Below are 13,175 nucleotides of genomic sequence, written 5' to 3'. Positions count from 1 at the left end.
CTTACTTCATCAAATTAATTAGTGTTGTACATCTGATTGCTCTTGATCACAATTTTAATAAGTAAAATCTTTTCTGGCGCACATCTGTGCTCACGATTGGGGTCCAGTGATCCTATCTTTGTGCTGTTTGTTGGCTCTTATATTTTAGATCAGAGGTCATTTACAGCTTTTGATGACAGTGACCGTCTGGAGTGCAGTTGTCCTGGGAGTCCAGCAATTTTATGGTTTATTTCCACTGTTTATATTGATACTCCCAGGAAATGTAGGCAATAAGAGCTCACGCACTCTTCCCCTTGTGCTACCAATAATCCCCGCAAGAGCAGAGCCCATTCTGAAAATGATGGTACCGAATAGGATCTCTAATCACTATAGTTCGCTGCTCCATCTTTGATATTAGTTTTGCGAAAATATGACAGTCTCCACAAATCCTGATGTTTTTCCTGATCCTGATAGTCTTCTCCCTTGATAGCATCATCATACCATAGATGATCGCCAGTTTCTCGCTGTGGTACCTCAGGGAGTCTTCCCTCTGTTCACCCTCAAGATCTTGCAAAACAAAATTCGTGTCAGGGACATAACCCAGTCCCATCAATCTATGAATCAACTGGTTTAGCTGCCTGTTGATTTCATCTATTTGTGGATGCGAGCTATCTCCTAAAATAAAAGCATGTATCTTTTTGTTCACTTCAATCCAGCTACAGCCTGGTTCTTTCCTGATTCCTCTAGCTTTCATGGTCATCCTAACTTCTGCAACATCATCCCACCTTTGAGAGTTCGCATATATATTAGATAACAATATGTAGGTTCCTGCATCTTCAGGATCCAGTTTTAGAACTTGTTTGGCAGCATGTATGGCTAGATCCACTTTCCGGTGAACCCTGCATGCACCAAGCAAGGTTCTCCATGTCACAGCATCTGCTTCACAGTCCATTTCTTGAATTAACTTAATTGCTTGGTCAAGCTTCCCAGCCCTTCCAAGTAAATCAATAATGCAACCATAATGCTCTCTTCCTGGATCGATCCCAAAAAGTTTCTTCATCGATTGGAAGTAGTACCACCCATCTTCTACAAGACCGGCATGGCTACAGGCAAAAAGAACCCCAAGAATGGTTATGTAGTTTGGTTTTACTCCCGACTCTTTCATGGATTGAAACAAATTCAGTGCCTCCCGGCTGAAACCGTTTTGGGCTAACCCAGCAATCATTGTGCTCCAAGAGATTACGTCCTTCTCCAACATCCTAGTAAAAACATAGTTTGAGTCTTCCAAACTGCCGCACTTGCAATACATGTCCAGAAGTGCATTATTAAGGATTAGGTCTTGATCAAACTTCAATACCTGAACATGGACTTGTCTGCCCAATTCCAGAAGCGCCAATCCGGTGCAGGCCCTCAAAACGCTAGTTAGCGTTGACTGATCAGGTGGGAAACCAGCTCTCTTCATGCTCTTATACAGATACAAGGCTTCGTCTCCATCAGTGTTTTGAGCAAATCCACCTATGATAGAATTCCAAACGACCAAATCTCCAGTCACCATCTCATTGAAAACGCCCAGTGCGTCATGCAACTCACCAAATTTTGAGTAAATATCAATAAGAGCGCTTCGAACAAATACATCAGATTCTAATCCAGCTTTAAGTATGCTGGAATGCAGCTGTCTGAGATTCGACAATCCATTGCAGGCTCTCAAAACTGAAGAGTACGTGAACATATTAGGCATGACGCCTTCTCTTAACATCTGAATCAAAAACTCCAAGGCCTTGTAATTGAGCTTAGCATTACTGTAAGCCGATATCATGGTTGTCCACGTAACAACATTCCTTTCAGGCATTTGGTCAAACAAGGCCTGTGCTTCGTCCAAGAGGGAAAATTTTACGTACATATTGAGGAGAATGTTGGTGAGAAAGGTGTTGGGCCGGTGCCCATTTGAAAAAACGTGGTTATGAACGAGCTTGCCTTCTTTGAGAGCCCGGCGAGCCAAGCAGCACTTGATTAGCTCCGAATAGGTGATAGAATCGGCCCAGATGCCGTGTCTTTGAATGGCGTCCATGGCCTTCATGGCTCTTGGGAGGTCTCGCTGATAGCAGAAGTTGGTGAACTCGTCAAGCAGAGAGAAGGAGCCTGCAGACACATCCCTGGACCCAATGGCTGCGAGAGAGAAAGGACGTGATAGCGAAAGCGAAGCCGATGATGCCATTCTTTTAAGCTTTGAAATTGCTTTCATGGCTCTATATACGACCAGGGAAATTGAAACTAAATGTTTAAATCCAGTTGGAGCATTGAAAAACAGAAACTTTGAATGCGTTGCTGCTTAACGTTGGCATCTGCTGTGGTCTCCGGTTCTTTAAGGAGGAACGCACCGGATTATTGCGAGCCCTCTCCCAATGGCTTTATTATAGGCTAATGAAATACTACTTTCATTCTCACCTATACACTTAAATAAATTTGGATTTCAATCTCCATAAGTTTTTTGTTCGAATTCAAAAACACAAAAAAATATATAATTAGAATATAGTAATAAGAATTATTATTATTATTATTGAAAAAGTATATTTATAAGTCATAGGTAAAGCAAACATTTTATGTTGTTAACATTGCAATAATTAATTTATAAGAACATTTAAAAATTAAAATATCTTACTAATCAGATTTTGTGTGTTTAACAAGACTTAAGCCTAATTTGGGTACTCAGGTATTCTCAGGTATTTGTGAAGTAGTGAATATTTCACTACTATTTATTATTTTATTATTATTTTTATATACTTTTTACTATTATTCAATATTTTGTCATTACTTTTTCATTATTTTTTCATTATTATTTATAAAATGCCTTACAATACCTTATAATACCTCACCACTAAGAGTGTCAAATCATGTTAACGGGTCGTGTTCGTATTGTGTCGTGTCGTGTCAAAACATATATATTATACTATATGAGTCAACCCTAACCCAACCCATTGAGCTTATCGTATCAAAATCTCAAACCCTAACACGACCCATAAACATAATGGGTCTTCTCATGTCAATCCGTTTTGACCCATTTATGTAAATACATTGAACAGGCCCGAAATTAACTCATTTGACCTAGTTAAGTTTAACATAATTTTATATAAATGTTAAAATCACAATATCTGTAAAAAAAAAATATAAAATTAACTACAAATCCAAAATTGCAATCTAAATAATAAAAAAATTGAAATCAAAATCCCAACAATTTTATTTTTAGGTATAAGGGTATAATTTTATTTTAACTTTCTTAACGGGTCAAAACAGGATGACCCGTAATTAACTCGTTAAGCAATCGTATATTAACGGGTCAACCCGTTTTGACCCAAATTCATTAAGGCTAAACTTTAATCCATTTTTATCGTGTCGTGTTTCGCAAGCCTGAGCAACTCCTCACTCCCGGTACGCACACTCGATCCTATACAGTCAGAAACGGAGAGGGGACCTCGTGGTTCATTAATCCTCCGATGCTTAAGTCAGTACTCAGAGAGAGAGAGAGTATTTTTTCATCATCACCTTCGTTGTTGGGTCACCCCTATTTATAGTTACCTTTTAGAAACCCCCTGTGGTTGGATTTTGTGTCATGTGGGACAATTTGCCCCGCGGGCCGTGTTACTGGGCAGCTTATGCATTGTTTCCTCACCGAGTGGCGATTACGCCTAACTTTCTCTATGCACTGTTCTGGTCTTGGGTCGCATTTAATGCCACACACCCCGTGCTCTAGAAGGTATTTAATGCGACATGGCCTCTGCTTTGGGCCGCATGGCCATGTCGCATTAAATGCGACGTGATCTCTATTTTGGGCCGCATTTAATGCGACGTGGCCTCTGTTCTGGGCCGCATTAAATACGATTTGGCCTCTGTTTGGCGATGTCGGCCATAGTTCCTCTTTCTTCCTTTCCTAGCTTTCGAACCCCTTCCTTGGCATTGGTTAAGGCCTCGTCTGGGTTTTGGTGACTGGGTTGGGCTCTATTGGCCGGCCCAACCCCTACTACAAGCCCTTTCTACTTTCTTAGGTCTAGATTAACGAATCGTATCACATATTGTCACCTCTACTCATCATCCAAACTCAAGTTAGAAAAACTTATAGCAAGCAAAAGTGTGCATAGAAGGCGTTTGAGACCCGCCATTGTGATCCGAGGACGTAGACCGTAGACGAGCGGGCTTGGATCCAATCAAACAAACGATCCACTCCACAACGTGACATTCCCATTCCTCCTCTCTCTCTCTCTCTCTCTCTCTCTCTCTCTCTCTCTCCATGCACGAAATTCCATCCTTCACATTGGGTCCTACTGGCTACTAAAAATTGAGTCACTTCTTCATCCAGAACCCATATCTTCCCTCCCCTCGCGACAGCGCAGAAACTTATCCATCCGAGAAATAAGAGATAGACAGAGATTTCAAAGCAGAATACATTAGTGTTGGGAGGGGGGCGACGAAGAGATAGATGTCTTTGAGAATAAAAGCGGTGGTCGACAAGTTCGTGCAGGAGCTGAAGGAAGCACTGGATGCGGATATAAAGGACCGAATCATGAAGGGGAGAGAGATGCAGAGCTACATTGATGAGCGCGAACGTGAAGTCGCCGAGCGTGAAGCCGCTTGGAAGGTCGAGCTTTCTCGTCGCGAGGTAAACAATATTCCTTCATCTTTTATTTCCTATTTTGGCTTGTTATACCATACCCCTTAACCCCCCTTCACTTTCTACTCTCTTATTTTCTTTTCGTTTAGCCTTTTTAATTTGTACTCAACTAAATTCAAAGCCGATTGAATTAATAGCAATGAATATCAACGTAATGCCCTTAATCCTATATCTGTTGTGTTTTTTTATACTTGCAATGATATTGGGTGGTGGCTGACAATCATCTTATTGAGTGGGGCTTGTGAAGCCATTTGAGGGTCAATTTTTTTCAATGGAATCGATATGCTTTCTTCCAAACCATATTAGTTAACGTTTCTTTCAACTAAAAAAGAGACCATCATCTATTGTAGTTTAAGTTTCTCATCAATTCATCCTCTGCAGGCATCATAGTATCATTAGGAACTTTTTTACCTTGGTAGTATGATGAGGAACTGAGTTAGCACAACATTAAAAATGTTGCACATTTTAGTTAAATTCTCAAAAGTATAGGTTTGCTGGATTGAAACAATGGTACCCCGAATTAGATTGTGAAAGCATTACATGGGCATGTGTGGTGTCTGCAAGTTGAATGTGCAGTTGTGCACTAAGTCTGGATCATGTATGTGTGGAATATTCAACCTCTATGTTTGTATGCTTTTTCTTTCTTTTTCCTTTCCCCAAGCTGCTTAAGAATCTTAGGAGTGTTCATCCGGGTTCCGGACCGGATACCTGGATATACCTGTCCCGGAACCCGGATTTCAAACCTAGGCCGGGTATACCCGGGTTATGACTCGGACTGGAATGGAATCTAGGTTTTGGGCTGTACCGGAATTTTTGTTTATTTTTCAAAAGTGGAAAGCCTATATTATTAAATTTTTTTTGTATCTAAAAGCCTATATTCTATTACAATTTTTTCAAGAAAAAATGTTGAAAAGCATATTTTTTTATATATATAAAACAACTAATTACATTTTTAACTAAATGCATCTAAAAAAGGAAATTCAATATTTATCATGTAAAATGCATGCAACACATAATGCAATTCACTACATATTACATTATTCGGTATTTATACATTACATTACAAAACACAAAATTACAATATATGAAAATTACAGGAACATAAAAAATAGCATCAACTTCATCTGTGTTGAGTGAAGGCCTGAAATCTCCTTTCCTAGCAAGTAGGCCTACCACAGGGACAACCTTGAGTAGGTGCTGCATGCATGATCAAGGGACATAACAAAACATGATATTCAGCTAATTTAAAACAAGATATCAAATGGGAAATCATCAATTAAGTATGATATGAACCACATGCAGCACCTGAGATGAAAATGAACACAGGCAATAGAGGAAATGGACAAGGAGTTTAGTGATTTAAGTAATTTTCTACTTGCAGTTTGGAAACTGAAAACTAAATAATCTGAATGATAACTTGGCCTATTGAAAACTAATTAAATCATAAACAGCTACAGAATGTATTAAGAACTAATGCCCAAATGTAATACTAACAACACAGACATTCAGTCAGGAAAAAAAATGACAACCATAGCATACGATCCTGAAAAATGACAATTATTTGATATCGCTCAAGAAAAACAACTCCATTGCCAAAATTAAAAAAGAATGCACAAATATCTTAGCTCCATTGAAGATGAGCATATTCTCTCATAAACAGCTAACAAAAATCACAAACCTTAGCTATGCACACAGCGACACAAAATCAGTCCAACAACAGACCTATGTGAAAACTGAAAAAAAAATGTATGTCACCTAATGCCATCTCATTATGGCTGCTCGCTCCCTAGTGGACATGCCATATGGAAACATTGTAATTGACATCAAAATCTTTGAAATACATTGCTTAAGTTTTATTTGGCATGGCTACTCTATGACTCTCAGTTATAGTTGTTCGACAAATTCCATTCATTGATACAACTTGATTTTCTGTTGCAATAAACTGTAGAAAAATTAGCAGGTCCAATTGTTATTTTTCTATCAGCTGTGCCAAATTTTTGTTTGTGCAATGTCTTATCGACATTGTGTTTCTTAACCGGCGTTGACACTTGATACCGCTCTGATAAGACCAGATCAGAATGTTGATTTACATCTGTCAGGAAACTCAATGGTCCTTTTGCTTTTCTGGATACATGAAACCTGATCTAATGATGACAATTTGACTTTCTTAATTATTGTGGTGATGAGTGTCCGATAATTCTAATCAAATAAGAAGTTGATGCATGTTAAACAAATGGAAATAAGCTAACAACTTTGGAAAATGTATGTTGTAGCTACACATCTTTCCATTAGTTAACATGGTTTACCACATGAATAAATGCAGGTACGGGTTATTCATGTTCTAGAGTCTCAGACATTACTTTTATCTTCCAGGCAGAGATTGCACGACAAGAAGTGAGGCTCAAGATGGAGAGACAAAATCTTGAGAAAGAGAAAAGTGTCCTAATGGGAACTGCATCAAATCAAGACAATCAAGATGGAGCTCTTGAAATCACTGTAAGCGGTGAAAAGTATCGATGCCTCAGGTTTGCAAAGGCAAAAAAATGAGGTCTTACCTTAAAGGGTGGAAAAATAAAGAAAGAAATCCATGGTTGGGTGTGATTTCTTCTTTCCCCTAAACTTGCCTTAACCAATGTTCTTGTTAAGATTCTTCATTCTTTTGGATGCTTCAAATATGTACATTTAGGTACCCCCACTATAATCTGAATTGGCCTTGTCTCCGGACTTATTATTTAATTCAAGAAAATTTCTATTATCAAGTCGGTATGTAAAGGATATTTAGTAAAATATTTACATGGTATAATTTAATTTAGAATATAAATTTTAAAATTTGAATATTACAAATCATATTTTACTATTTAAATAACGTGGACGGTGTGCGGCTTGAGAATAAAATGACTAATTCAAGGCAGATGATAGGCTGTGTTGCCGAAAAATGAACAAGTATTGTTATTATGGATATAGAAACTCTTGAGCGTGAATATTTAGGGTGATAGTAGGCGTGCTAATGAAATAATTGCTCCACGTCCATATATATTACCCTCTTTCTAGAAAGGAAAAGTTTTCTTGCAAGCGATTTCGCGCACTAAATCGTGTATCAATATTAAATATAAAGTATTCGTTTAATGAAACAATGTGAATTGAAGACGAAAATTTTTTTCATGAGATAGAAGATCTTATTCTTATTTCAAAATTTTTATTTTTTATTTTTTTTATAATTAAAAAAGTTATGTGAGTATTGGTACGTAGTTTGGTGCGTCAAACCGCTTGTATCTAGCAAGACCGGGGAAGGAAAACGTATACCTGTGTGTGATAGTTGTAAACCACGTTTCGAAGAACGTAGTACCCCACGAGATCACGCCGTTCATGGGCACATTCAAACGTGGCAAATCATCCCAACAGCCACGAGCCATTGTTCTAACAGTTTGTGCAAAGTATAAGAAAAGTCCAACAAGGAGATGCCCGTGACGTTTTCCACCATGTCTTTTAAGAAGTCGCGGTTTTTAACTTTTCTAATGCAGTATATGGAAGAGGAAGTTAACGACAGTTACTGTTGACTCTTAAAAACCCGCCCTTTTCACTTGTTCAAAAATATATCCATAACCCGGTACCTACCAACCCTTCACTGAAGTCTGATGATGCTGAACGTCACAGACCCTTGATGAATCTAGAAAAAACAAAGACACTCTCGGAACTTGAAATCTGGAGAACACTTGAAGAACAAAAAAAAATATATATATATATATATATGAAACAGTAACATGAGCCCTGCCTTCCATGACAAGATTCTCTTGCTTCTCTGCATCCTTTGTTTTAATGGTGTTTTCGGCAGCGGACAAGGGATACAAGTAGCAGCAGTTTTGGGTGTAGAAGGCAATGAAGCCCATAAGAGTAGCCTTGTGCATCACAAGGGGAGGAGACATGGTTTGTTTGATGTCATGAGCTTTGGCGCTCGAGCAGACGGCCGAACTGATGATACTAGGGTTCGTTCTCCTCTCTCTCTCTCTCTCTCTGTGTAACATGGAATTAACAGTATGCTCATTCGGAATTCTTGAAGTGACTCGAAAAGAAGTTTGATTAGTTAATTACTTTCCTCTCCATCTTCTGCATTTAAATAGAATTGATCTCTTTTGTTTTGCTTTTGATCAATGGTATAATACCAAACTCGATCATGTCCATATTGAAGTCTTTGACTTTTTAACCTTTGTGCTAGAACAACTTAGGAAAGTTAGGGGCTTCACAAGCACAACTACTGTCCAAAGGAGGGCCAGCAAATCAAGATATAGTTATGGTCACTGTACTCTCATGTTTTTTTTTTTACTTTTTTGGCTTGCTGAATAGTCTCTGCTGAAATTAGCCTTGCTCAATTTTTATTCAATTCACACAATAGGCTGAAGTCAGCCCTTTTGTGCTCCTTATGGCTTAAAGACAAGATTCAGCTTCTGAAATTTTTTTTTTCTTTACTTTATGAGTTGCAGATTTTTCCTTTACTTTCAATCAAATTTCATCCTTTTATTTACTGGTGGAAACTACAAGAATGTTATAAATTGGAAGATGCAGACAAAGGCAAACATTCCACTCTGTAGTTCCTAATTGTGCATAAGGCCATCATTTATGATCCCAAATGACTTCGGAAGTTTCACCAAGATATGAAAACTTGGCTTCAATCATGAAACCCAACTCAGCTATTTTTTTCATCTGCACCTTCTTTCCAACTAGTTTTTTCTTTTTTCTTTTTTTTCGTTTTCAGCTTTCCTAGGCCTTTCTCACACCATTTGGAAATCTTCTGTTCTTCTCAGTAACTTCCTGCAGACTTTTTTCCAGAAAAGCAAATTGTATTTTGCGCATATTTTTGTGGTTCTATGCTGCAAATGGCCATAAAAAGCGGCCTGAGCACCTACATGTCCTCCCATTCTAGTTTGTGTAATGTACACAGCTTGTTCAACTTAAGAAAGAACTGATACTTTCATTCCAGGCCTTCAGAGCAGCATGGAAAGAGGCATGTGAAGCGTCAGGTTCGGTGAATCTTGTGATACCAAAAGGGACATACTTGATTGGCCCTATCAAGTTTGCCGGCCCATGCAATAATGTATCATCTCTGACCGTTCTTATGAAGGCAAGACTCTGGCCTTAATCTTTTCCTGGCATTTTTATTACCATCTGTATACTTTTAAAATTTGAGGAATACACAGGGTCATTTGAAGGCTACAACAGATTTGTCCAATTATGGATTCAGTGCTGGTTGGGTTGAATTTGGAAGGCTGGAAGGGCTAACCTTGACCGGAGGCGGGACCTTTGATGGTCAAGGTGCCAAAGCCTGGCCTTACAATAACTGCTCCACTCACTCCAAGTGCAAACTTCTTCCAACTGTATGTTTCAGAACCTTTATAGCCTTTTCATATTCTATTATTTTAGCACTTTTTTCATATTACCATATATACATATATATGTGTGCGCGCGCGCGCGCGCGCATACAGTTCTAGAGCTTTATAAAATATTCTTATCAATAGGCCCCACCTTCAGGTAAGTGGGGGAGAGAGAGCGCTGGTGTTTTTAGCTATACAATATGCTGCTAAACAGGAAACAGGGTGTGGCTGACCATTCTCATGGTCTAAGCTCAGGACGAATGAGTACGCGCATCCAATAAGAGGGAAGACAGTTATGAATTGGAGCCTAAAGGCTACTTCTATGATGCAGCCATAAGCTTTATTCCTGGAATATGTTTCAGAGTCTCTTTTTTTTGTTTAAAATCTGCTGCTTTGGTTCACATTACCGTGTAGGACTTTAGCAGACAATGCAGGTCTAAGATGTAATGATTGTCCTAGCACTGCTGTGGATAGGTAACTGAGGTAGTAAACCAACTAAGTTAATAAGAAAACGTTTTCTACTTTCAGAATGTAAAATTCATGGCAATGAATAAGACGGTTGTCCGAGGCATAACTTCGCTGAATAGCAAGTTCTTTCACATAGCTCTTGTGGAGTGCCAGAACTTCAAAGGTAGTAAAATCAAGATTTCAGCCCCGGAAAACAGCCCAAACACTGATGGAATCCACATTGAGCGAAGCTCTAGTGTCTATTTTTCTGGATCACACATTGGTACTGGTGATGACTGCATTTCTATAGGACAAGGGAATTCTCAGGTCACTGTCTCAAGTGTCACCTGCGGACCAGGTCATGGCATCAGGTACTCTAAAAATCTCCAACTGTAGTAATCTTAATGTTTAATTTTACACATCCATCTTTTATGTGGAGCTACTTAATTCCATATCTTGTTAATACGGTTGCATCCAATAGCGTTGGAAGTCTAGGAAAATATCGGAATGAAGGAGATGTAAGTGGACTCGTGGTCAGAGATTGTACCATTACAGGTACCTCAAATGGCATCAGGATCAAGACTTGGGCCAACTCCCCAGATAGCAGTGTGGCCACCAATATGACATTTGAGAACATTGTGATGAACAATGTGACCAATCCCATCATAATCGATCAAGCATATTGTCCATTCACCTCCTGCACTTCCATGGTACACCATATCAAGTAGAGGCTCATTTTTCATTGATATCAGGTTTCTGTTTCTTAGTTAGAAGAAAATTTCCTTGGAGACTCGTGAAATCTCATTGGTAACAAAGTGCAGGCACCATCTCGAGTGAAGATCAGTGACATATATTTCAAGAACATTAGAGGGACTTCGTCCTCAAAGGTAGCAGTGGCACTGGAATGCAGCAGAGGGATGCCATGCCAGAATATCTACCTTGAAAATGTACACTTGGATCTGTCAACAGGGGAGAAACATGCCACTTCCACTTGCAAAAATGTTAGAGCTAAATACATTGGCACCCAAATCCCACCACCATGTTCTTAGTTTCCAATCTTAATTAGATGCGATCAAAGTTACTAATTGCAACTTTACTTCATTTTGGGAATAGTTCTGTGTCAGGGATATTGCAGTATCATGGAAAACTTAAATTTCCGTTTGGCCATTATCATTATTATTATTATAACCCATAGGGGTTGACTCAAGTGGTAAAGACCTTGGGCTTAGGGGTATGCTCTCCCCAAGTCCAAGGTTCAAATCCCCTTAGGTGCAAACAATCTATAGGGGCCACACCCCCTGGTGAAAATCCAGCGATTTAACTTGTAGGAAAATTTCTGTAGGTGCAGTGCACGAGACTAGGGGTGGGCAGCAGGACCCTGCTACCTCACCCCCGCTTCGCCCATGCGGGGGCGGGATGATCACAACTAGGCCCCGCCCCACCCCACCCCCCTCCACTCCGCTCCAAATATATAAATTTATATATAAATATATTGTATATAAATATATACAATTTATTAAAGACTTGAAATTGTATTCAAGTCATTGGATTGTTTTGGCCTTTTAGGCCAACCTTTATATAGAAGATCAAGGCAATTCAATAGTCATATTTAAGCAATGTGAGATTTAGTAGTAAATCTCACATTTCTACTACATAAAGGTTGGCCTCCAACCTAAGAGGCCAAGATAATCTAAAATCTAACTCTAATGAATTTAAGTTCTTTTTGTATTTATAAATTTTAATTTATAATTTAAATTATATTATAATTTGGTTCTAAAAAAATATTTTTAGTCAATTCAGACTAGACTATTTATAATTTATATATATTTATATATATAATTTATTCATATATCGATTATCCCGAAACGGTATCGGTATCAAAATATTTCGTTACAGTGCCTTGACCGGTACGACTTCCGTTACGATATTCAAAATATTGGTATCAGCTCTACACTAGATTAGGGTTTACTCTGCATGGATGGGTCTGAAGGATCCTACCTTAAAGAGGTTTGTAATATTAAAAAAATTATTATTATTATTATTTTTTCTCTATATCTTCCAAAACCATTGGATTTCATGATTTTGTATTTTCAGTATCAACTCGAGGAAGCTCCTCCTTATATCATGTGCAAGTTTGGCGTGCTATTCTATTGTTTGCCCTTGCTTCGAAAAGATTCTTTATTGCTTTCAATCAAGCTACATGCACAACGTATGGTCCATCAGCAAGTCTTATAGACGGCTGAACTTTAATGCAAGCAAGCAATGCATCGAATTAGAAAAATGATATTTATAGTTGTGAGTGCACAAGTGTCATATAATTATTTTTAAAAATATAAATAAATATAAGATTTACATGAAAAAATAATAATTTTTTAATAATAAATTTCACTCTTTTTTAAAACGACTGTACGATACTTACGTACTCTATAATTATAGAGTAATCTTACTCGTCAAATTAATAGTTGTGCCGAGCCACATGTTGTTCTGATGGTCTTCACATCTTCCAAATCTAGTATGGAGGTACTCAATGCATTGGTACAACCTTGTTTCAGGTTGGCAATTGCTTGGGGCACGTGTTTTTTTTTAGGTTTGTTTGTTTGTTTGTTTTGTTTTTATTTTTTGTTTTTGTTTGTTTGTTTTTATTTTTATTTTTTTTTAAGTTTTAGTTACAAATAGATTTAATAAAAATAAATTTATATATTGACATAAATTTAGATGAT

The 13,175-nt window shown here is 38.1% G+C and overlaps 3 protein-coding genes across 3 annotated transcripts; 2 read left to right on the top strand and 1 right to left on the bottom strand.

The window, feature by feature from the left end:
- Nucleotides 1–139: 139 nt before the first annotated feature.
- On the bottom strand, nucleotides 140–2,340 carry LOC108997410 (pentatricopeptide repeat-containing protein At2g03880, mitochondrial). The gene has a single exon (XM_018973672.2). It carries the CDS (start codon nucleotides 2,219–2,221, stop codon nucleotides 299–301), a length of 1,923 nt encoding a protein of 640 aa, XP_018829217.1. The 5' UTR covers nucleotides 2,222–2,340; the 3' UTR covers nucleotides 140–298.
- A 1,876-nt stretch (nucleotides 2,341–4,216) lies between these two features.
- LOC108997334 lies at nucleotides 4,217–7,399 on the top strand. Its single transcript, XM_018973542.2, has 2 exons — nucleotides 4,217–4,630; nucleotides 7,016–7,399. Exons 1-2 carry the CDS (start codon nucleotides 4,451–4,453, stop codon nucleotides 7,187–7,189), a joined length of 354 nt encoding a protein of 117 aa, XP_018829087.1. The 5' UTR covers nucleotides 4,217–4,450; the 3' UTR covers nucleotides 7,190–7,399.
- A 1,004-nt stretch (nucleotides 7,400–8,403) lies between these two features.
- On the top strand, nucleotides 8,404–11,584 carry LOC108997322 (exopolygalacturonase). The gene is made up of 6 exons (XM_018973530.2): nucleotides 8,404–8,625; nucleotides 9,618–9,758; nucleotides 9,835–10,011; nucleotides 10,537–10,826; nucleotides 10,937–11,165; nucleotides 11,277–11,584. The coding sequence occupies exons 1-6, from the start codon at nucleotides 8,404–8,406 to the stop codon at nucleotides 11,502–11,504; spliced, it is 1,287 nt and encodes a 428-aa protein (XP_018829075.1). The 3' UTR covers nucleotides 11,505–11,584.
- The last annotated feature ends 1,591 nt before the right edge of the window (nucleotides 11,585–13,175 follow it).

This window comes from Juglans regia, chromosome 13 (genome assembly GCF_001411555.2).
Source record: "Juglans regia cultivar Chandler chromosome 13, Walnut 2.0, whole genome shotgun sequence".
Taxonomy (NCBI): domain Eukaryota; kingdom Viridiplantae; phylum Streptophyta; class Magnoliopsida; order Fagales; family Juglandaceae; genus Juglans; species Juglans regia.
This window is presented reverse-complemented; position numbering and strand designations above follow the sequence as displayed.

Bases quoted from the DNA above. Each gene is read 5' to 3' on its own strand.
- LOC108997410 (XM_018973672.2), bottom strand. From the start codon at position 2,221: ATGAAAGCAATTTCAAAGCTTAAAAGAATGGCATCATCGGCTTCGCTT.
- LOC108997322 (XM_018973530.2), top strand. From the start codon at position 8,404: ATGAGCCCTGCCTTCCATGACAAGATTCTCTTGCTTCTCTGCATCCTT. The intron at 8,626-9,617 runs GTTCGTTCTCCT...CTTTCATTCCAG, and splicing joins GCCGAACTGATGATACTAGG to GCCTTCAGAGCAGCATGGAA. The intron at 11,166-11,276 runs GTACACCATATC...AACAAAGTGCAG, and splicing joins TCACCTCCTGCACTTCCATG to GCACCATCTCGAGTGAAGAT.
- LOC108997334 (XM_018973542.2), top strand. From the start codon at position 4,451: ATGTCTTTGAGAATAAAAGCGGTGGTCGACAAGTTCGTGCAGGAGCTG. The intron at 4,631-7,015 runs GTAAACAATATT...TTTATCTTCCAG, and splicing joins TCGAGCTTTCTCGTCGCGAG to GCAGAGATTGCACGACAAGA.